The sequence below is a fragment of the Nakaseomyces glabratus genome, chromosome B, assembly GCF_010111755.1.
Source record: "Nakaseomyces glabratus chromosome B, complete sequence".
Lineage (NCBI taxonomy): Eukaryota > Fungi > Ascomycota > Saccharomycetes > Saccharomycetales > Saccharomycetaceae > Nakaseomyces > Nakaseomyces glabratus.
In genome coordinates this window covers 449,042-471,356 of record NC_088952.1, presented here as the reverse complement: position 1 = coordinate 471,356, position 22,315 = coordinate 449,042, and the positions used below count along the sequence as shown (strand labels likewise).

General features: G+C 38.0%; 11 protein-coding genes across 11 annotated transcripts; 6 read left to right on the top strand and 5 right to left on the bottom strand.

Moving 5' to 3' along the window:
• Positions 1-249: 249 nt before the first annotated feature.
• Positions 250-4,872, top strand: BUD3 (Bud3p; the record flags this gene model as incomplete). Its single annotated transcript, XM_445181.1, has 1 exon — positions 250-4,872. One exon carries the CDS (start codon positions 250-252, stop codon positions 4,870-4,872), a length of 4,623 nt encoding a protein of 1,540 aa, XP_445181.1.
• A 242-nt stretch (positions 4,873-5,114) lies between these two features.
• Positions 5,115-5,670, bottom strand: GVI51_B04741 (uncharacterized protein; the record flags this gene model as incomplete). Its single annotated transcript, XM_445180.2, has 2 exons — positions 5,115-5,428; positions 5,568-5,670. 2 exons carry the CDS (start codon positions 5,668-5,670, stop codon positions 5,115-5,117), a joined length of 417 nt encoding a protein of 138 aa, XP_445180.2.
• A 695-nt stretch (positions 5,671-6,365) lies between these two features.
• GVI51_B04719 (RNA-binding protein) lies at positions 6,366-7,625 on the bottom strand (the record flags this gene model as incomplete). The annotated part of the gene is made up of 1 exon (XM_445179.1): positions 6,366-7,625. The coding sequence occupies one exon, from the start codon at positions 7,623-7,625 to the stop codon at positions 6,366-6,368; it is 1,260 nt and encodes a 419-aa protein (XP_445179.1).
• Positions 7,626-8,151: 526 nt separating this feature from the next.
• Positions 8,152-8,952, bottom strand: SGF29 (Sgf29p; the record flags this gene model as incomplete). The annotated part of the gene is made up of 1 exon (XM_445178.1): positions 8,152-8,952. The coding sequence occupies one exon, from the start codon at positions 8,950-8,952 to the stop codon at positions 8,152-8,154; it is 801 nt and encodes a 266-aa protein (XP_445178.1).
• A 1,079-nt stretch (positions 8,953-10,031) lies between these two features.
• Positions 10,032-10,937, top strand: LDB16 (Ldb16p; the record flags this gene model as incomplete). The annotated part of the gene is made up of 1 exon (XM_445177.1): positions 10,032-10,937. One exon carries the CDS (start codon positions 10,032-10,034, stop codon positions 10,935-10,937), a length of 906 nt encoding a protein of 301 aa, XP_445177.1.
• Positions 10,938-11,350: 413 nt separating this feature from the next.
• PGS1 (CDP-diacylglycerol--glycerol-3-phosphate 3-phosphatidyltransferase) lies at positions 11,351-12,871 on the top strand (the record flags this gene model as incomplete). Its single annotated transcript, XM_445176.1, has 1 exon — positions 11,351-12,871. One exon carries the CDS (start codon positions 11,351-11,353, stop codon positions 12,869-12,871), a length of 1,521 nt encoding a protein of 506 aa, XP_445176.1.
• A 172-nt stretch (positions 12,872-13,043) lies between these two features.
• Positions 13,044-14,049, bottom strand: GVI51_B04631 (uncharacterized protein; the record flags this gene model as incomplete). The annotated part of the gene is made up of 2 exons (XM_445175.3): positions 13,044-13,793; positions 13,993-14,049. 2 exons carry the CDS (start codon positions 14,047-14,049, stop codon positions 13,044-13,046), a joined length of 807 nt encoding a protein of 268 aa, XP_445175.3.
• Positions 14,050-14,435: 386 nt separating this feature from the next.
• RER1 (protein retrieval receptor) lies at positions 14,436-14,990 on the top strand (the record flags this gene model as incomplete). The annotated part of the gene is made up of 1 exon (XM_445174.1): positions 14,436-14,990. One exon carries the CDS (start codon positions 14,436-14,438, stop codon positions 14,988-14,990), a length of 555 nt encoding a protein of 184 aa, XP_445174.1.
• Positions 14,991-15,759: 769 nt separating this feature from the next.
• Positions 15,760-16,950, top strand: GVI51_B04587 (uncharacterized protein; the record flags this gene model as incomplete). The annotated part of the gene is made up of 1 exon (XM_445173.1): positions 15,760-16,950. One exon carries the CDS (start codon positions 15,760-15,762, stop codon positions 16,948-16,950), a length of 1,191 nt encoding a protein of 396 aa, XP_445173.1.
• An 887-nt stretch (positions 16,951-17,837) lies between these two features.
• INP53 lies at positions 17,838-21,128 on the top strand (the record flags this gene model as incomplete). Its single annotated transcript, XM_445172.1, has 1 exon — positions 17,838-21,128. One exon carries the CDS (start codon positions 17,838-17,840, stop codon positions 21,126-21,128), a length of 3,291 nt encoding a protein of 1,096 aa, XP_445172.1.
• A 238-nt stretch (positions 21,129-21,366) lies between these two features.
• YAF9 (YEATS domain-containing protein YAF9) lies at positions 21,367-22,032 on the bottom strand (the record flags this gene model as incomplete). Its single annotated transcript, XM_445171.1, has 1 exon — positions 21,367-22,032. The coding sequence occupies one exon, from the start codon at positions 22,030-22,032 to the stop codon at positions 21,367-21,369; it is 666 nt and encodes a 221-aa protein (XP_445171.1).
• Between the last annotated feature and the right edge of the window lie 283 nt (positions 22,033-22,315).

Genomic DNA, 22,315 nt, shown 5'->3' with positions numbered 1-22,315 from the left:
ATTTTAAGCACTTTGATTGATCTGCAAATCCCGTTAGCATTATAACTGAGAGATACATTAAGAGATAAAGCTAATAAATTCGACTTTCTAGTTGATAAAACTATATATTGGGTTGAGAGATAGAAGATCAAAGCTAGAAGAACAAATTACTAGGTAGTTTGGGATTGGCTTATTTACTACAATAGTTAGCCTATAAGTTAAATTTAGTAACAGAAAGCACTAGGGTAAAGATCACATTGAACACGCAAAATGGTTTCCGAGCAATCTTCAAATTATTCAAAGGAGAGTATAGAAGAGAAACCTATATTATTACACAACAATTTGGCTCATATATCTCCCGATGTACAAGTGTCTTTGACAGAAATGAAAGACACACTGACAATATTTCGTGGCAGTGATGAACTTATATGGGGAGACTTTCTCGTCGCAATAGGTATGGATAACAATACCAATTTCAACTCTATCATGGTTAATAAATTTGGTGCCACGACTTTCAATAACGTAAACATATCGAAAAATTCAAAGTATTATCCCGCCATTGAGAATCTTGATCCTAAGTATAAGGACTCCAATGCTAGGAAATGTCTAGCGGTCACATTGCTGAAAATATACCCTCTATTTGAGAAACATATTACTACTGTGTCCGATCTACCTTTTGAATATGATCAAACACATGCAGGTGAATTAGCCAGTACTGCAACATTAATACCCAATGTAGATCCAGAAGTGTTTCTATTAAAATTGAAGAACTATGGTATGCTAAACGATACAAGCAGAGTGATCACTTCAACTATGGTGGATGTAGTTTATGAGAATAATGAAGATGTTATTGACTACAACAATCAGTTAGTGTATTATCTAGGTGAGCAATTAGAACAATTGTTCAACCCTGTCACGGAGTACTCACCTGAGCAAACAGAATATGCATATAAAGCTCCAGACGAGGAGCCTTCTCTGTTCAACAGTGATACCTCACTCTTGAAATCTGTTTGCAATGAGCTTCTACAGCTGCAGACTAAATTCACCTATGATCTCGTAGAATTTTTACAAGAGTTTCTAATCATTTTGAGGGTAAATGTATTAAATGAAGAGATCGAAGGGTTATCTACATTGAAACTGAACAGGTTGTTTCCACCTACTATTGATGAAGTTACTCGTATAAATTGTATATTTCTCGATTCACTGAAAGCAGCTGTACCTTTTGGATCATTTGAAGTGCTAAAAGCGTGTAATATCACAATTCCGTACTTCTACAAAGCTTACACAAGACATGAGGCAGCAACTAAAAATTTCTCGAAAGATATAAAACTATTTCTTGAGAACTTTGGTGATGTAATACCGAAGAAGGAGGAGTACACGGAAATGAAAATGGAGGCACTCATGAAAGGTCCCCAGGAAAAACTGCTCAAAATCAAACTTATAATAGAGAGATTGTGGGAATCAACACCCGATTGGGGCAATCAAGAAAAAGAAGCTACAAGCTTTTACAACAATATTATTGATATTATAGACTCTTTTGGAAAACTAGAGTCTCCTCTTCATTCATACACTACTAGAGTTTTTACTCCATCTGGTAAAATACTTACTGAATTAGCAAAGGGCTGGCCCATTGAATTGCAATACAAATGGCTAAAAAGAAGAGTTGTTGGTGTTTATGATATAATTGATTCATCAGACATCTCAAAACGAAAGCTGCTTGTTATATTTAGTGATTATGTTGTATTCCTAGATATTCAAAACTCTGAAAGTTACTATAAAAATCCAAACAGGCCAATGCTGTCTGATATTCTTACAAATTCATTGATTAATGAGGTTCCGCTTCCCTCGAAAATTCCACGAATGAAAGTTCAGAAATATAGCTACATTGATGATGTTCAAGTTACTATTGTAGATGGCAATATATTGCGGTTTGATTGTATTAGAGAAGTTGACCCATTCTCTATCTCATGTCGATTAAAATCAAAGTCTACTACAGAAAAAAGAATAGCAGACTTGATTACTAAGGCAAAAATTCTTGAGAAAGATACAGCATTTCATCTATTTAAGGCTGAGGTTAACGGCGTGACTCTATATTCTACTGCTCACGAATATCAAGCTTACCAATCTGAGAGACAAAAATCAAAAGTTGCATTGTTTTTGAACTTAAGTCCATCGCCTTCATATATTACTGAAAATTCACTTTATGCAGGTTTGTTTATGAAATTTGAGGATACAACAAGATTAGATAAAATCAGGATCACGACGGTTCTATATGATGGTACAAAATCTAATTATGTGGTAAGACCGGAACAAATGATAACTTTTGTTGTCAGACAGCTTTCTCAGTTATTGCCTAATTGCTACTCCTCAACTCGGTCACCTTTAGCCACTTCGTTATTGAACCTTCAAGCTCAGCTAATATCTGAATTAGTAAAACCAAAAATAGCTGCGTCATCAAAGTCAAATGACAGTGCTAAACTTATGGATATGAATAATTTCATTGCAGAAAAGGCAGACAAATCGGACAAATATGATGCAAAGCATGAGAAGAAAAGATCATATGGTACTATCACAACATTTAGAAGTTACAAGAGTGACTTGAAAGATGTTGAGTCCTCTGGAGAAATATACAGTCGTGAACATAACACATCTACTAAGATTTCAAAGAACAATGTCCAGAAAATCTCAAAGAATGTGAGAACAAAGGTAACTGAATCACCTGGTCGAAAACAACGGGTTTCAAAAACTCAAGCAGACAAGTCTAAAAAGACTTCTGGTTTGTCTAACTTTTTCAAATCTATTTTCAAGGGGAGTGGTAAGAAAACTAAACGCCCAACAAATGAGAAAATTCAGTTAAAGAGAATAGGATCAAATAAGAATATCAGTCATGTTCATATCAGTTCCAAGCCAAGGAATAAGGCTGTTATAAAAGATACGACAAATACAGCAGAGTTGGAGGAACCTCTGATTTCAAGAGCGGTCACTTCTGTTGAAATATCAGCAGAGAAAGTTGATAGAAAAGATGAAGACGAACGTGTCCTGTCCGTCGTGCACAATAAACAGTTTGAAGAAACTAAAGCCAATTCTGAGGCACCGGCAGATAATGAAAGAATGGGCCAGGATATCCACCATGATGCAGGAAATACTTCAGACCTATTGATAAAAGAAATTGCAGATGAAGTTGTAGAGCAGAAAGAGTTTTTGGAACAGCTCTCAAAAAACATGTCAATCCAGAAAGAAAATAAGACAGTACAACCTCAGGTAACTCAGAAACCCACTTCCATAAAAAATCAAGCCTCTGCTTTGTATTTGTATGATAATGATTTGTTTGGTGATTTTAAACAAAAACCTAACGACCATGATAACATTTCAGTCAGTTTAGAAAATGAACTCACTGCTGAGGGTAGCGAGAATGAGGACGAGGATCCCAAGAAGGTATCCCATCAATATCAAGAAGAGACAATTGAATACCAGGAAAATGAACCCAAGAATGATGAACCTGATAATCCTTCCAAAGAGGCTGATGAGCAAGCTGACAGTAAAGAAAATGTGGAACTATTACCTACAAAGAGCGAAGTATCTGCAGGTAAACCTCTTGTCTTTCCTACTATTCAGAAGGTGGTAAAGAAACCACAACAAATCCAAAGATCAGATTCATTCTATGAGTTATATAAGGGGATGAGAATGGTTTTGGATGATACTGATGTAAAATACAATTGGAAGCGCCTTCCAAGCTTGGTATCATTATCAGTTCAAAATGCTGTCAACAGTGATAAAAGTAAGCATGCATTTGAAAAAATAGCTCATGCAAGAGAGACACCATCACTGGTTGAAAATCTAATGGAGAAAAAAGAGTTACCGATGCAAGCTACGGAAACACAAGTAAGAGAAGCTCGGAAGTTAAAAAATGCCGCTGTCATTAAACCGGTGGAAAATAATTTCAAACCTGTGAGTGACACTCTCAAGTCTCCATTTAAAGCATATCCAGAACTGACAAAGAGTACAGAATATGTTAATAACGACTCAATAAATATCTTCAGTGAGTTGGAGAAGGCTTTTGAGGTACCACAAGCTAAAGTCAGTGTACCAACTTTTAAAGTAGTCAGGACTTCACCAACTAGATATGTACAACTGGAAAGTGGTTCTATTAGGACTGATCGCATGGTTCCCTCACCTGAATTGTCTCAATCTTTGTCCTATAGTTCATTTGTCGAGGAATTGCAAAATAAAAAGCCACAGAGACTTGTGGAGATTGCAGATTCTATTACAGATATGCAGTCAAATTTGACAAAGGATGACGAAACTATTGCTTCTTCGAATGCCCCATCTCATGTCTCAAGCGAATTCGAACAACAGAAGGATATATCACAACAGTCAGACAGTTCTTTAGAGGAAGAGCATTACTCGGCTAAAAAACCTCTAAGTCAAGAAATTAACTCATCAGGTATTTTAGAATCTCTCGAATTTAGCTCCTTTACCATGGGCTTTGAAGATACCATTGATGTTGTCAATTCGTCACATATTCCTAGTGGTGATTTACTTCCTGAGACAGGCAGTAGAAATATGGTATTAACTAGACCTAAAAGAAATGATGCCCATCCAGTTTACCTTTTACCGAGGTACAGCATTAGCACCACCAAGTCTTTAAATCAGACAAGAGAGAGAATGCAATACGATGAAGATGCTATTTGGGTTTCACCAACTAAGTTGAGTTTCTCAGAGAAGGACTCATCTATTCGTTTAGTAAAAGAGGGAACTACACCTACAAAGACGTTAACACACCAAGGAAATAAGACAAAGGTCGATATTCCACGTGAAGAGTCCTCATTTGGATACTTGTCTTCGTTGTTGGCGGTAGATAGTAACAATAATAATATCCTAGAATTTGTATAAGTTATAAGCATTTTTATAATAAACATAGCTTTAATCGACTTTTTTAGTGAACTAGGGAACGATACAATGCCCAATTCAACTATTATAATACCAAGTCGCTATTTTTGGATTTGAATATTATACACTAAATTAAGAAACGAACTGTAACAAGAATCGAAGATCCCCAGTACAACATAATATATGTATTGCAAAGTACAGTGTAATATGGTTATAACATAGTGCGTCCTATTTTTTGACTATAATTAAGATCCGAATGTTACCGCTTTCGGGTCTATTGGAGTGCCATCAGGTGCAATACCATTCTGACCAAATTTCCGCTCAGTGTAAAGTAGACGAGCTTTGTCAAATGTCAGATGTTCAGTTTCCATAATTGCTTTTATTTCGTCTTTAGCTTTGGCATCCAGTCCGCCCCTGTCATCATGTCTATTTTGGGAGATGATGTCAAAATGTCTGGAAGCTAGACCGCTTTCTAAATCGTCAGTGAATGAATTATTTAAACTTATATGGCCCCCAAATCTATTCCGGATTAATATTACAGATTCTCTTATTTTATATCCTATGTCGATTCTATAGCAGTTTAACCATTAGTAATCGATAGGCTTTTCATAGCCCTCGATCTCACGTAAGGAAATAACCTGAATGACGTTAGTATAATATTCCAGACATGTGCATGATGCAATGAATTAACTACATACCTATCTTATTCCTGTGTCTGTAAATTAGTGCGACAATGGTTACAATAACTACCAACCAAAATATTCTAATGTGGATATAGTAGTCTGCCAGTCCTGTTGTCATGGTTATTGTGGTGTTTATCTGTAGTAAAATGTAGAATTTAGAGGTTGGTCCTGGCTCTTAATTATTTCACAAAGATTCTGGAACTAACAAGACTGTATTCTTTAATGGGCACGTATTACTTGAGCCATCGCATCGCCTTTTTTTCTTGCACCTTCAGTTACTTATGATAACGTGTGAAATCTCTAAAACTGACCGAAAGCAAAAGTTATGCGCAATGGATATTGAAAAAGGACTTACTATTGCTTGCACAATTATGTAATTAATAAATACTAGTATCTGTATAGTATCACGTCGACTAATCCATAGAATAACATGTACACGATGTAGTGATCCTAGTTATACTTTACATATTAAACTGTAATTTTAAATGGGAAAGATAAACTGATATTCAGTTCTTTTTTTTTATACAGAGTATTTTTGGGAAGCACTAATGGTTAAATTTCGATTTCTGAACCTTGCTTAAAGCAGCTGTAAATTGCATTCAAAGACTTTGATTTTATAAGAACTCGTGAATCATAAAGGAAAAGGGAAAACAATTTTGTGAAAGTTTGAATATCAAATAAAAAACATCAATATCGAGCAAAGTAGTACTTTTATGTGATTAAGGAGTTACAAATGATTAGAGATGTGCAAAAAGGTAGAAAAACTAATATTAAAAGATTAAGTTTGGCATACTGAGTGGACTACTTCTCCATTCACAAATATTTGGCGTATGATATGTCTAAATCACAACCACCATAATTGTAATTGTTTAATCTTTGAATGCAAAAGTCAGCGTCCTCGACATTTTCATATTCTATCACCGCAATACCTGTTGGAGCTCCAGATTCATCAAATTTAAGCTCAGCATGTCTTACCCTTCCTATAGTCTCAAATAGATCATAAAGATCACCAGTAGCTGTTGTCAGGGGTAGATTACTGCAATAGATTAGGGTGCTTCTCTCACCACCACCCACGACGTTCTCAGTAAATTGAGATGGGCCAGTTGGAGGTTCCATTTCTATCTCTTGTTCCTGTGGGGGAGGAGGGGCCTGGTATGGTGCTTGGTAGCCCGTAGAGTTTTTACCCTCTCTTACTTGAAGAATTCTACCGTCAACATCAAACCCATTGAATCTTTCGATAGCATTGAACATTTCTTCTTGAGTACCATAAAACACTGTACCAAATCCTCTGGAGAATCCATTACGATCTAATTCAATATCAGCACGTATAACATCACCCGCTTCTCTGAATAAATCCTTTAAAGTTTGCCAAGTCATGGAATATGGTAAGTTGACGATAAAGACTTCAAACATTGGAGGCCTGCCTTCTGGTGGATAATCGTTGAATCTTTCTCTCATTGGTGGAAGTGATTCCATTGGTTCTGGTGGAGGGTTATCTTGTCTGACAAATAGAGGTCTACCCATAAATTCTACACCATTAAAGTCACGAATCGCATTATCAACACCTTCTGGACTTGTGAATTCGACTGTACCCATACCTCTATGGCGGCCTCTACTCGTGATAATATCGGCTCTTAGAACTTCTCCAGCTTGCCCAAAGAAATCATGCAAATCTTCGGGTGTAGCATCGAAAGATAGATTACCAATGAAAATACTGTTATCATAGTTTCTATCTATTTTTTCCTCATAAGGAGGTTCCATTTCTCTGGCCATCATCGGTCCGCCTCTTGGTCTATGACCGTAGCCACCGCGTCTACCAAATCCTCTACCACCCATCCGTGGTGGTGGTGCACCATACCCTCTGTAGCCGCCAAATCCTCTACCTCTACTGCTTCCTCTGCGACCACCATATCCACCACGGCGAAAATCGCCTCTGTAATCTTCATACCTACGATCCCGACCCCTTGGAGCATCTCCATAACCCCCTCTAGGCGCTCTCATGCCATCGTCTACACTGAGCCTGCGGCGACTTGGTGACCGCGACCTACTTCTGTACTCTGGGTAATCTGACATTGCAACCTAGTTTCCAATAACTTCTAACTTCTTCCTCAGTGGGCACGATTTGTGGTTTTCTCAATACCTCAAAACTACTAGTCCCGCAACCAGAAAAGTCAATTGCTATGTTGCAATATGTATTGATAACAGTCAATGGAGCAACGCAAACCATTACAACTACTCCCATAAGTGCACCAACAATCCCTCTCATCGATTTGCTGGTTTTGTTGACAGCGTCGCCAGCAGTTTCAATGTGAGAATTTTTATGTCGTTCTATGTGATCAGTATAGGCTATGGTCCATTGATGTCAGCAATACTAAGGTTACTCAATCTAGACTGGAGAACCATAAGATTGCTGCTGGACCTTACTGTAGTCCGCACACGGTTGTTTTTGTGCATGGTATGTGATTCTGATTTGTGCAGTGTGCCTACCGGCAGTACGATAAAAAAGAGCAGGCTTATGTCCTGATAACTCTGCAAACACTATACCTTCTATTGTTCACAGTTCGTAACTATCTCATGTCAATTCATATATCAAACAGCTTCATTTTTTTGTTGGGAATGCTGAGATCATTGGAGAAGGTAAGACGAGTCTTCTAGGCACCTCAGTTTCCTTCTCGGCATCTTCTTCGCCATCGAAACGTAATCTACAAGTACCGTCTCGCTTGTTTCCAATTACCACAGCTGGGTAAAAAGTAGTGGTTTCAGGATATCTTGCTAGCACCTGAGTACCTGGTGGATAGTTAGGTATTTTGGATCTTGGAGTAGTCTCCGGTGGGATCAACAACAAATCCTTCCACGAGCACTTGAACACCTTGCCAGTCTTACCTTGCTCATCGGGCTCAGGGTCCATGACTTCAAACCTCATCCCATCACTGGAGATCTTGACCACTTCACATTGAAACCACTCGCCATCGATGTTTCCCTTTTTGGGCTTATACGCGACCTCAGAGTGCAGATAGATAGGTTCGTTTGAACAAAATTGACTGATCCAGTACAGCTTGCCCAGAGGACCAGTAGCAACTGCATTAGCTGCAGCACCAGAACCACCAGGAGTTACCTCTTCACTATGGTTAGGCCCAGGTGTACCTGCTGCCGACTGGCTTGGTTCGGTGTTTTCGATCACGGTAGCCAAGTTAGTGCGCACTGTCTCCAATAGCCTATGTGCTCTTCTAATGTTCTCCTTGTGCTCTTGGAACTTGTCAAAGTACTCATCCAATTGAGCGAGTTCCAAATTCTCGAAGTTAAGCTTCTTCATCTCCATGTCCTCATCGAACGCCGTCACCTCGTTCGCATTGTATATATCCTGCAGCGACGATATAACTAAGTCCCACTGCCCGTCCATCTTTAAGTGTCTATATGCTGGTCTCTCTTTGCCTAATAATTCACTCCAAAATTGATTACTGTGACTCTTCTCTTGTACAGTGCAATGTTTATCCCAGAGCCTCTTTTAAGAATCTGACCCTCATGTGTGATCTCGTTCGCTTTCTTGCCAGAGCAAAAGTGTCCAAGAGAAGACCACTTTAGTCCATTTACAGACTGTTGACAGAGGGAAAAGAACAATGCAATACAAACTATGTAGGCCACGTAGCTACGGTGTGTGTGGAGATAGGATCTACAGTGTAATATATAGACGTTACATAGTAAATGAAACTGAAATGTAGTTCAGCGCTGCTGAGCGGTGTTGGTTTGGGAATGCCCAACAACTACCCATGGTTCAACCGGCACCTCACCAAAATGGCGAAGGCGCACGGCTGGCAGCGCAATACAAACACGGTCCAGGGAACAGACGCCAGCTAGATGTATCAAAAGGCGCCAACGTCCACATTCCCTGGCTTTCTCTTCTCCATCACCAGAACCCAGTAATCCATTCGCTTGGGCTTCAAAACACCAAGCTGGGAAGATGGGGCAGAAACAGGAGACATAAAACTGGTATATACGTTTCAGGGATCACAGCCAGCGCTGCCTGTACCTCTTCGGCAATCAAAATGACATTAGTAACTGCACCCTCAGGGCAGCTGGGGAAAGCAAAGCACTGGGCCACCCAATTTGTAATCCTTTACAAATGATGTCAGTGTATCCCCTTCCCCACCTGAACAGGTCGCAATACAGCCACAAAGCATTACCCACTGAAGAATTAGACAGCGCGACTTCCCAAAATAGATTGGTGTAACTCAGTACAAGTGGTGGTCTACATGTATCCTGGAACTTGTTCTTGCAACTTCCTTTGTTTATATACTTTTGCCAAAAAAAAAATGAAAAAATTTTGGCAGCGAAAGAGACTCGTCCCTGGTGAACATCTGGGCATCGCTTAGGGTTTTAAGGAAGAGCTATATTACCGTTGGTATTGGGTTGTCGCTGTAGGCATTATAAGGCAAGTTCTTCTGAGGTTCTGTAGTTCATAACTGAGTCACTGAAGAGGTTATGTTTGGTGCGCTGTGGTATGTGAAGCGCGCTGTTTATTTGGTGGTTTCGCCGGTGCTGATGTGGCTGGCTTGGTCACTGAAGCTAGTGTACTGTGCTGTTTGGGCGCTGTGCGGTCCCATTGTATGGTTCACGTCGATGTTTGTTGTTACACCTGTTCGAATTGCCGTGTGGAACTGGCTTCAGCTGGTTACACTGCCTCTGAATATATTCTTGAGAGTTACGCTAGGTACTACTTGGTTTGAATTGCTTCGGAATATGGATACCTGGCTGAACAAGTTTGTGATTGTGACGTTATTGCAGTATATTGTATCTGTATTGATCCTTGGTGCCACCATTGGGGTGGTATATGGTCTGATGCTAGCAATGACACATCATTTCTTCAAGATACCGAGTGTTTACATTGAGATTCCCCTAAAGTTCTGGAGGATACCTTCCGTGATAATCAGAACTATCCGTTATTACTTGAACATTGCAATTCAGAAAATAAAGGTAGGTATGAGAGCAACGCATCAGGACTCGTTTCCAACACCGCCACCAACACCGAAATTCTCCCCATACGATAAAGCTATCTTTCTGAGAGATTTCTACCCTGGTGACACGGGAAGCAGACCTGCATCTATGACATTCGGTAACAGTAGCACACTGGCATCACCGAAAGCTGGGAAACGGTTCAAATCCGCTTCTGAAATAGGTTTACCTGATCGGGTTGTACATAAATCCGATACTTCACAAGATACTGTTGCACATGAATCAACCTCGCAGTCCATACGTGACTCTACAGATAATGTTTGGGATGAGTTCGATTCTATACCTTCTCTGTTAGATGACACAGACAGATTAACTACAGTCACTAACAGAAAACAGAAACAGAAAGAAGATGTTATACAGATACACAGAATGTGAAAGTCTATTTTGTCAGGGAAATGCTTCCCTCTGAATGCATCTCTCTTCTGAAAGTAAACGCAATGCATAACGACAGATACATAGTTTATAGCTTATTATCATAAAATATAAAAAATAGCAGGCTATTTTAAAAACGAATCCTATTCGAAACAACCTGGTCACATATACTGATGTTTATCCAGTTGATGTTTATTTACTATATTTAGCTGCCCTCTTCCACAACCAAAACGTTAATGCAATAAACTTTCTAAAAATTGATGTAAAAACTAAAAGTCCCTTGACGGTTAGTAAAGTCAATGATACTACTGGGTTACTATAACTAAGAGGCATTACTCAGGTAACAACGTACTTCAACAAATTTATTACATAGTGAGACTCAGGATTAGTACGCTTCATAGTTGAGTTTGAATGTTATGCTGCCTACAAGTATAGCACCGAATCACTGCCGAGTTTATTCCCACCAACTTAGAAAATTCATGACGCAACCTTCCAACTACTATGAGTCTGTTCAAAGCTCTTTATCTTACTTGAAGACCAAGTTTCTGTTCAAACGAGGAGAGATTGAAGTTATTGAGTCACCTTCAGAATTTTATGATACTTTGAAGAAGAAGATAACTACTGCCAAGAAGAGAGTATTTATTGCCTCTTTATATCTGGGAAGTTCTGAAGATGAACTAATAAAATGTGTTAGTGATGCGATGAAGAACAACAAAGACCTGAAGGTCTCCTTCTTAATTGACGGGTTGCGAGGGACTAGGGAAACACCCGCAAAATGTTCAGCAAGCTTACTAGCTACTTTGGTTAGAGACTATGGTAATAGAGTTGACACAAGACTATATAGAACGCCTGCATATGTCGGCTGGAAAAGATTACTGATACCGAAGAGGTATAATGAAGGTATTGGCTTGCAACACATGAAGATATATGGTTTCGACGATGAAGTTTTACTCTCTGGTGCCAATCTTTCAAACGATTATTTTACCAACAGACAAGATAGGTATTATCTATTCAAAAGAAAAGAATTCACAGATTACTATTATTCATTACACAAGACAATTAGCGCTTTGAGTTACAAAGTAGAATATTCAAACAACAATCAGAAATATAAGATGTTCTGGCCATCTGACAATTTAGCTAATGAGCCTATTCATGGAAGGAGGCAGTTTCTAAAGAAATCCTCACTGGTAATATCTGAATTCCTAAACAGACCGAGAAAACCCAATATTCCAATTGATGACTTAGGAAAATATCCGACAACTGTATACCCAGTATCTCAATTTACTCCTCTTTTCAATAGAGGTTACGATGAGTCAACAGAAAGACCTGCAGTTTTGAAATTGATAAATAGTATGTGCTCTCCATTAAACGAATGGTTCTTTACAGCAGGCTATTTTAACATGCTTCCAGATATAAAGAAAGCATTATTCAGTTGCCGCGCTAAAGCGGGTACTGTAATCACTGCCTCACCATATGCAAATGGATTTTTTGAATCCAAAGGAATGTCTGGGAGTATACCCGATGCTTATTTATATTTATCGAAAAAGTTTCTGAAAGACGTAAGAAAGAGTGGTAAGTCTGATACTATAACCTTAAGAGAATGGCAAAGAGGAGTTGTTAATAAACCCAATGGCTGGTCTTACCATGCTAAAGGAATTTGGATTACAGATAGTACAGACGATTCAGATAAAGGATATCCCGTTGGGACTATCATCGGCTCATCCAATTATACTCGTCGGGCATATTCATTGGATTTAGAATCGAATGCTATAATTGTTACCAAAGATGAACAATTGAGAGAAAATATGCAACATGAACTAGACAATATTCTTAAATATACAAAACCTGTAAACTTGGAGGACTTCAATAATGAAGCGCATAGGCAAGTTAACACTAAAGTTAAGGTAGCTACCGCCATGCTAGGTAAGAGATTATGATTGCTCTGGCACTTTCTGTAAATAGTCAGTGTAGTTACTCAGACCAAATTATGCATCAATATAATATATATCTATGGTAATTTTTAAAATCTATAAGTAAAACCTAAAATATATGCAATACTAATGTACCAGACATCGGTGTATCATATTCTTAGCAATGCAAATGTTTCGCTCATTCATAGATGCGTTTAAGGTATGGCTTATTCATTGCATATGCATAATAATGTTGATAGTAAATGATACCTAACCAAATAAGTTGAAGAAATGAGACCACCCTTGGAGTTAGATTAAATGGCCACTGATAAAATTCCAAATTATCAATGAATGAGCAAAGGTTAGAAGCTTGTAATATCGAAGTTGCTATTATTGAGATCTTAAGATATTTTGGGGATAAGCCCTTGGTTGATATACCCATCCAATTTAAAGATATCTGGGGTAAGTATTTGACAGCCGACAAGAACTGGCCAATCACCCATAAATAGTTGACATGCTCAATGTAGTACACACCGAATCTACCACTATTTCGTTCCGGCAAGTTATATTCCGCACAGATATAGGTAAAATAGGAGAATATCAAAATCATTAAGAAAATGCATATGAGTAAAAGGGAAGTTCCTTGCTTCACATTTCTAGTAGCTCGGTATTTCCATAGTTGAAAAATTACTATACTAGATACCGCCAGCATTACGAGGTCTATTAATAATATAGGCATCGATATTGGGATGGGTTCGGCATTAAGCGAATAATATAATGGAAATCTATCAGAGAACTGCCTAGCGGCAAGTTCGGAATACTTGTATATTACAGTACAGTACAATGATATGAAATACGTCGCAAACTGCATCAGATACAAATCATAGGACAATCCATACACTGATTTGTGGACCGCATTATATCTTTTCTGTTGAACTATGGCATAGATCTAAGGATAATGCTAGTGCAGACCAAATGAAAGCAGTGTGTTACATGGGTCATCGTTTGGGTCATTAGATCCCGGTGGATTAGCTATGAGACCCTCAATTCCACAGCTTCAGATCATGGTACTTGACAAGTTAGTAAAAGAGAACTTTGCAAAACGGTTCATAAGCAATAGGCGATTTAGGCAAAACTTGGAAACATACTTCGAGGATCTTTCCGCATGACTGTACGGTTCCAGTGTACAGCATATCAGCCCTCATATCAATCACGGCCCAAGGGAGTCCTATTGCTAAGAGACACAAACCAAAACATTTAGCATCTTAAAACATTGCAACAATCAAATATTAAGAAACCCTTTCAGTCTCCCTCGCGATGAGCATCTGTATACCTGCCAATCTGCCCTGATGCCATTATTATCGCAGAGCAATGAAATCACAATGCACGTACTAGTTTAGGGCTGCCTGCTGGAAACCACGTCGCAAGTCTCGCTTGTCTTGGCAAACTTGGCGTTCCTCCACTGGATGATGGAGTTAGAAGCCTACATGTTCCCGAGTATAAGTTGAAGTCTGGGATTTGTATGAAGAATTAAACGTCAATTAGATACTGAAGGGCTAGCAATTTGGCTTAATACCGACGGAAAGCAAAAATGGAAAGTGACCTTGGTGAACAGGTATCTTCGAACTCAGTCATTGCATTTGTGCACAAGTATAAGAATTTGTACCAATTCTACCTGGACAAGTGCACACCATATGTCAAGGAGAGGTGGGCTGCTGAGTTAGGTTTGCTGGTACTGTTTATACTACGTGTTGTGTTTGGTCAAGGTTGGTACGTTGTTTGCTACGCGCTTTTTATCTTTCTGCTGAATCAATTCCTAGCATTTCTGACACCTAAGTTCGACGTGTCTTTACAACAAGATGAAGAGAACAATGAGTTGGAAGCCGGAGAGAAATCCGATGAGTTCCGTCCTTTTATCAGAAGGTTACCTGAATTCAGATTCTGGCACAATTGTATCAGGGCTACTGTGTTGTCCATGTTTCTGTCTTTGTTCAGAATATTAGATATCCCAGTGTTCTGGCCTATCTTGCTGTTCTATTTCATCACTTTGTTTTTCCTAACTATGAGAAGACAAATCCAGCATATGATCAAATACCGCTACATCCCAATCGACATTGGTAAGAAGAGATATAAGCCCCAAATTTAAGATAAATTCGAATGATCTGACAAGTATACCAATCACGGGTTCTGGGGAACTATACTAAACGTCACAAAGGATGCATGCATTTCCCCGCCCTACAATTAAGACAATAATTATCTGCAAGTAGACTTTTTTTATCTTCTTTTTGCATTTCAAAAAGGCATTCGTGTATTTATCCGCCCTTCCCATATAAAAAGTTAATTAAAGCTAATAAAAATGTATTAATATAACACAATCTTAGAGAGATAACCTCCAGCACACAGATGATACATATACAATTGTAGTTGTGGAGATGGCGCTGTAAAATCTACAATGGAGTGATCTAAACTGTCACAGTCATGAAGGCTACCACTATTCAATATGCGAACACTCGCAGTTTTCGTAATCAAAAATCCATCGATACAATAACTAGTATACTTTGGAACAATAACATTTACTGATCAACCCAACTACCGCAGCATAAACTACTTCATCTTGTGTTCGAATTTTGAGTATCGTGATAAGAACTTTTTGTTATTCGGATGGGGGTGCGAGATGAGATGGTTCATTTGGCTTTAAAGCACCCATTTCTTGGACACCCCCCGAATGTTTTACGTATGAGCATAATAAAATGCACTTGCCTTGTAATATAACTTGAACAAGGTTGAATATATAAAATGTACATTTGGATGCTGCTGGAGTGGGCCCTATATAGTTTTCTTTCAGTCCCATTAGCGTTTAGTTTAGTTAGTCAAAGAGGTTTATAGAATTTAGTGTGGAATAACTAGCTCAAATAATGAAAGTTGTTTCAATCGACAAAGGTAAGTCAGAACGTGGACGTACCGTTCTGACTATAGTTCCAGAGGACAAAGAGGACTTATTCGCAATGTACCAAATCATCGATATAGGCGATGTAGTCATATTCAAAAAACTATACACAAACAAGAGTGAGGACACCAACAAGAAGACTGTCACAGACTTAGCTAGGATTAAATTGAAGATTTTAAATAGAGAATTTGACATTAAAGATGAGTATTTAAGATACAAGGGTATATCTTGTCCTGATGAATCAGGAACGGAAAACATTGACTCCGAAGTTCCCATTGGCAAATATATCAGTTTTAGTATCGTCTACAACCATCCTATTACTATTTACAAATCCCACTTCAATAAATACGCTGAACAGCTACTTGCTGAGGCTTGTGAACCGGAAAGTCAAGCTGATACCGCTGCCGTGGTACTACAAGAGGGTATATCACATATCTGTCTTCTAACAGCATCTTCAACCATACTGAAACAGAAAGTAGAATTCAGCATGCCAAAAAAGAAGAACGCTAAAGATGTGGAGAAATTTGAAGCCAAAATGGAGAAATTCTACCGAGCTACATACGATGCCATAGTCAAACAACTTGATTTTGACCAAATCAGAATGGTTATAATCTGTTCCCCAGGGTTCTACGCCAAGACTCTGCTAACTAATATTATGAAATATGCATCCCAGGACCAGAATGACTTAATATTAAAAAATGAAGCTATTTTTGTTGTGGCCCATTGTTCAACTGGATATTTACAGGGTATCTCAGAAGTGCTAAAGAACCCTGAATATGCATCTCTCTTAGAAGATACAAAATTTGTAAAGGAAGCATTAATTTTTGATGACTTCTTAGAACACATTGAGACTGAAGATGACAAGGCATGGTATGGAAAAACCGAAATTTACAAAGCCGCTGAAATGGAGGCGATAGATACATTATTGATCACAAGCAACACACTGCGATCTGACGACATTGCTGAACGAGAGAAGAACATGGACTTAATCGAGCAAATTAAAGCTCAGAATGGCAAAGTTATTGTATTTAGCAACTTTAGAGATTCGGGTGTTGAGCTACAGCATATTGGCGGATTTGCATGTCTTTTGAAATACCCAGTTCCTGATTTAGATGATTTAGCAAATGATGCACCACCAGATACTTTAATTACTGCGTAAGGTATTAGATTAGCTTACTTTCAGCTATGTGTATTTTTAATTTCTTCAATTGATTAAATTATAGTTTGGAAATCAAGTACGTAGTGTCATTAGGCAAAGCAATTAAATAAACTGATGGAATATACTTCCCAACGAATTCAAAACAGTTTATCATTATAAGTATCATGTGATTAAAAAAGTTCCAAAATGATAAAAATGTTTTTGGTTTTTGTTTATTTATATTTTAAGTATTTTATCACACGAGCTATTGGTTATGAGTTCCGAACAGATAGTTATTGTTAAAGAACGATTATTTCATTCCGTGTAGTGCTTTGCGTGATAGTACTTCGGATTAGTGTAAGTATAACAGTGTCGGCTTTTCTATATCAGAAAATATAGGTAGACATCTATTACTCATGACTTATATTATTTCACATTTCAGGCAAAAAGATACTGTAAAATTTGCTGTAATACTATTAGATATGTACAATGTGCAATTAGTGGTCTTTTTACTGTGTCTTTGGTTATCACCATTTTCCAAATGAAGAATTGCGGATTAAAAAATCAAGTACCGAATCAGGAATTTGCGAAGTATAGGGTCAAAGAGCAACTATGAGGGATAGAAAGCATATTGTTTTTATACCAAACTAGGCATCGTAATCACCACACTTTGAATTGTTTAATAAAAAAATTTGCACTAATTAAAAGAAACTTACGCTAATATCTTAACATTGATCCCAGGTAAGGATCAAATTTAGAAGTCTGGACGTTATTAAGGAAAGAGGACAGTGCTAAGGTAACGTTTTGCAACAACCAGACAACCGTTTTCTACAGTATTGTGGCATTGCCAAAAGCATCTTAAGCTTTTAGCCCATTTTAAAGTTGTTATTGTTCGCAATTGACAGAAAATGCTTCTACTATTGTCGAGGCAACCGGATAGACGGATTGCTATTGTATCCGATAGACATGCGTTAATATTTAAATCAGTCGGTCACAACAAATCAACTAATGCTCCTCTTTGTGCTATCGATCTTGTTGAGAAGGGACAACTAAAAGATCAAGGGTTTAAGAAACTAACACATAATGAAGTTCATGGCTTTATAGGTATGATAGAAATTGAAGGATATATTTTCTTGGGTGCTATCACTGGGAAATCTAAGGTTGCCCAACCGATACCTGGTGAAACTGTGAACAAGATTTATGCTGTAGATTTCTTTTGCTTGAATGATTCAAGATGGGATTTTGTTGAAATTGATAACTCTGGTTATCCAGTTCTTCCAAATAGAGATTCCAGCGACTTGAAAGAGACATTACCAAGACACCCATGCTATGAACTAAGGAAATTGCTATCTGATGGGTCTTTCAACTACAGTTCGAATTTCGATTTGACTTCTACACTACAGAAGAGACGCTTTAGTGACCATTCCCTTAGTGTGGATAATTTTGAAGAAGAATACATGTGGAATTATTTTTTAATGAATGAGATTATAACTTACAGAGATAGACTCGATATGGAAACCAAGAGGATCCTTGATGATGAGGGTTTTTTAACAACAGTCATTAGAGGCTTTGCTGAGACGTTTGTGACATACGTGAAAAAACTTAAGGTAGGTCTTACTGTAATTTCAAAACAGAGTTGGAAAAGAGCTGGGACAAGATTCAATGCTCGTGGTGTTGATGACGATGCCAATGTGGCCAACTTTGTAGAAACCGAGTTCATTATGTACTCTAACGAGTATTGCTATTCATTTACAATAATTAGAGGTAGCATACCTGTTTTTTGGGAACAAGATACATCCTTGATAAATCCTAAAGTTCAAATTACGAGATCAAAGGAGGCAACTCAACCTGTATTTGACAAACACTTTCATAGGTTAATTGAAAAGTACGGGCCAGTACATGTAGTTAATCTGTTGTCTACAAAATCGTCCGAAATAGAGCTTTCACAGAGATACAAACAACAGATTGTAGATTCAAAATCGTTAAGGTTGAATGATGATGTCTTCTACTCACATTTTGATTTTCATAAAGAAACATCACAAGAGGGGTTTTCTGCTGTTCGTAGAGTTTTGCCGCTGCTGTCAAACTCCATTCTAGAAGCTGGTTATTTTTCTTATGATGTTAAGGACAAAAAAGTGCTTTCTGAGCAACATGGTGTTTTCCGTGTAAATTGTTTGGATTGTTTGGACAGGACCAATTTAGTTCAACAGACTGTATCGTTGGCCGTCTTTAAGATATTCTTAGAAGATTTTCAAATCATTGGACCCAAAAGTTTTATTGATGAAGAGGATTTTGCTATTAAGCACAACACCTTATGGGCAGATCATGGTGATCAAATTTCTCAAATCTATACTGGTACTAACGCTTTGAAATCATCCTTTTCACGTAAAGGTAAAATGTCTTTGGCTGGTGTCCTTTCTGATGCTACCAAATCAGTTAGTAGAATGTATATCAACAATTTTATGGATAAAGGAAAGCAGCAGAATATTGATTGTTTATTGGGTAGATTGGCTGATCAGAAGAGTGTCGAATTGTATGATCCTTTTAACGAGTATGTTACAAATAAATTGCATGAAAGAGCGGAGGAATTTACCAATAACTCAAATATTAATATTTTTGTTGGATCATTTAACGTCAACGGGACATCAAAGCGATCAGATTTGTCTAAATGGTTGTTCCCAATCGGAGATAAATTTAAGCCTGACATTGTAGTATTAGGCCTACAGGAAGTAATCGAATTAACAGCTGGTTCTATTTTAAATGCAGATTATACTAAAGGATCATTTTGGGAGACAATGGTAAGCGATTGCTTAAACCAGTATGATGATAAGTACCTCTTACTAAGAGTAGAACAAATGTCTTCATTATTAATTGTATTTTTTGTGAAGGCCGACAAGGCACATTATGTTAAGCAAGTTGAAGGAGCATCTAAGAAAACGGGGTTTGGTGGTATGACTGGTAACAAAGGTGCTGTCTCTATTAGATTCGACTACGGTAATACATCCTTCTGTTTTGTTAATGCACATCTTGCTGCGGGTGCCAATAACATTGACGAGAGAAGAAATGACTTTGAAAGTATTACAAACGGCACTCAGTTCACGAGGTCCAAGAACATCTCTCATCATGACTCCATTTTTTGGCTTGGCGATTTGAACTATAGAATCCAATTGACTAATGAGGAAGTGAGGAAACTGTTAGTAACACAACCTGATGGGTATATAGATAAATTACTGAAGTATGACCAATTAACTCAAGAAATCAATGCTGGTGTTGTCTTCAAGGAATTTAAAGAACCTACATTAAAATTTAGACCAACTTATAAGTATGATTATGGGAGCGACAACTATGATTCTTCTGAAAAGGCGAGGACACCTTCATGGACTGATAGAATCATATATAAGGGCGAAAACTTGTATCCATTGGCATATTCTGATGCACATCTTCTACTAAGTGACCATAGGCCTGTGTATGCAGCATATAGGGCGAAAGTGACTTTCATTGATGATGATAAGAAGCACCGTATAGTTCAAGCTCTTCATAAGGAATACAAGATTGAGCATCCAGAAGAGACCTCTTTGACTAACAATCTTTTATTGGATCTTGACATAGAGTCACGCACTCAATCTGAACAAACTAATGGATCTCAGACCTCATCGATCAATTTTGAAGCGCCTCTCTCACACTCTCTTCAATCATCCACATCATCGTTTGCATCTTTAACACCGAGAAATCGGAACGCACAACAAGATACAGAAGTAAGATCAAGTTCAGCATCCGTGTTGAGTTCTCCAGGAGCAATTGATAAAAGTGTTAAACCTAAGTTATCAGCACCACCTCCACCAGCACCTAGAATTCAGCCAAAGAAGGAGTTAGAGGTTGAGTCCAATGGAAGCAGACTCTCTTCTCCGGCTACTCCAAAGCCAACTGTCTTGAGTCCACAAGTGCCCCCTAAACGTAAGGTACTCCCACCCGGGTTTTCTGATTCCATTGTATTAACACCAAAAAATTCGAGTCAAAGTAGTGTTGATGTTAAAGCGCTATCTCCTTCTCCTAAGCCAAAAGTTTCGTCACCTCCAATTTCTCTGAAATCTAATAATGAAGGAGAAGGCAAGCGCAAGATTCCACCAGCGAAACCTGAAAAGAAACCAGAACTCGAGAGTTTAACTCTAGACTCATGGAAGCCTTTGCAACCAAAATAAGCAAATTGAAGACAATGTATTATCTTATTTTGATTATGACGACTTGTATTGTGTATGATAGATTTTTATCGAGATATTATATATTACAACGATGTTTATAAATGAGCATATAAAATTTTAAATGTGCATAGTGTTAGTATAATGCGAGTAGTTTATCGGGTGTAAATCGTATTCGATATGGTGTCTTCCAAGACCAGCAATGGAACAGACAATATGTTAAATTAGGTGCACGTTAGGCTTAACGCGACTTAAGGGTATCCTCAAGTTTCTTCTTATATATTTCAATTTCTTTATCAACGTTACTAGAAGCCATTTTAATTCTTGTTAATTCGTCTTGCTCAAGCTGTCTAGAGAAAAGACAGTCTTCAGTTTTGTTTGAAGGTAATAGATTGCCTGGTTTTGAGACTAGAATCTTAAAGAAGTCTTCATAAGGTTCATTAAACACGATTTCATCATAGAATATAGAACTAATTTCATCTGATGTGGTGGCATTGCCAGTTTCTTCCTTCTTAACCTCTGTGGACATCGGTGGATTAACGTTCACATATGGATGTAATCGCAGCCTGTGGTAGAAATTAATGAACTTCTCATTACTTTCTTCCACAAAGTAAATCTTGATGTTTATATCAAATTCACCCCATCCTGTTTCGGTGAGTTCAAATGGAGGAGCCTCAATGGTTCTCACAGGATTCGGGTAGGTCTCATGCAACTTGAACACCACCTTCTTGATGAAATATGATATGTCATCTCCTGTAGGACTCCTCACAAAGATGGTCCATAGATGTGTATGCTCACTGGGTGCGTTTGGTGGCCTGTTCTCACCGATCTTCTTCGCAGTATTCCCATAGATTACTGCTCGACTTACAGACAGTGTCTTGATTCTCTTGCTAGTGGGAGGTGCCATTACTTCAAAGTCTCTTCACCGCTGCTATATGGGCCTTGATGTCCACAAATTCTGAACAGCAATTGACGAGATAGATGTGGCATTCTAAAGTAAACAGTTCAAGCAAGGTGATAGTGCTATGTGCAATGTTTAGCTATATAACGATTTTTTGCCAGCCTGTGACTGCAAAAAAAGAAAGAAATTTGAAAAAAATGTAGAATTCAGCTCATCACATGGAATAGTCTCGACTTGTTGTGTATTAGGATGTATAAAAGAGGATGAAGAGGTTTAGTACCAAAGATTC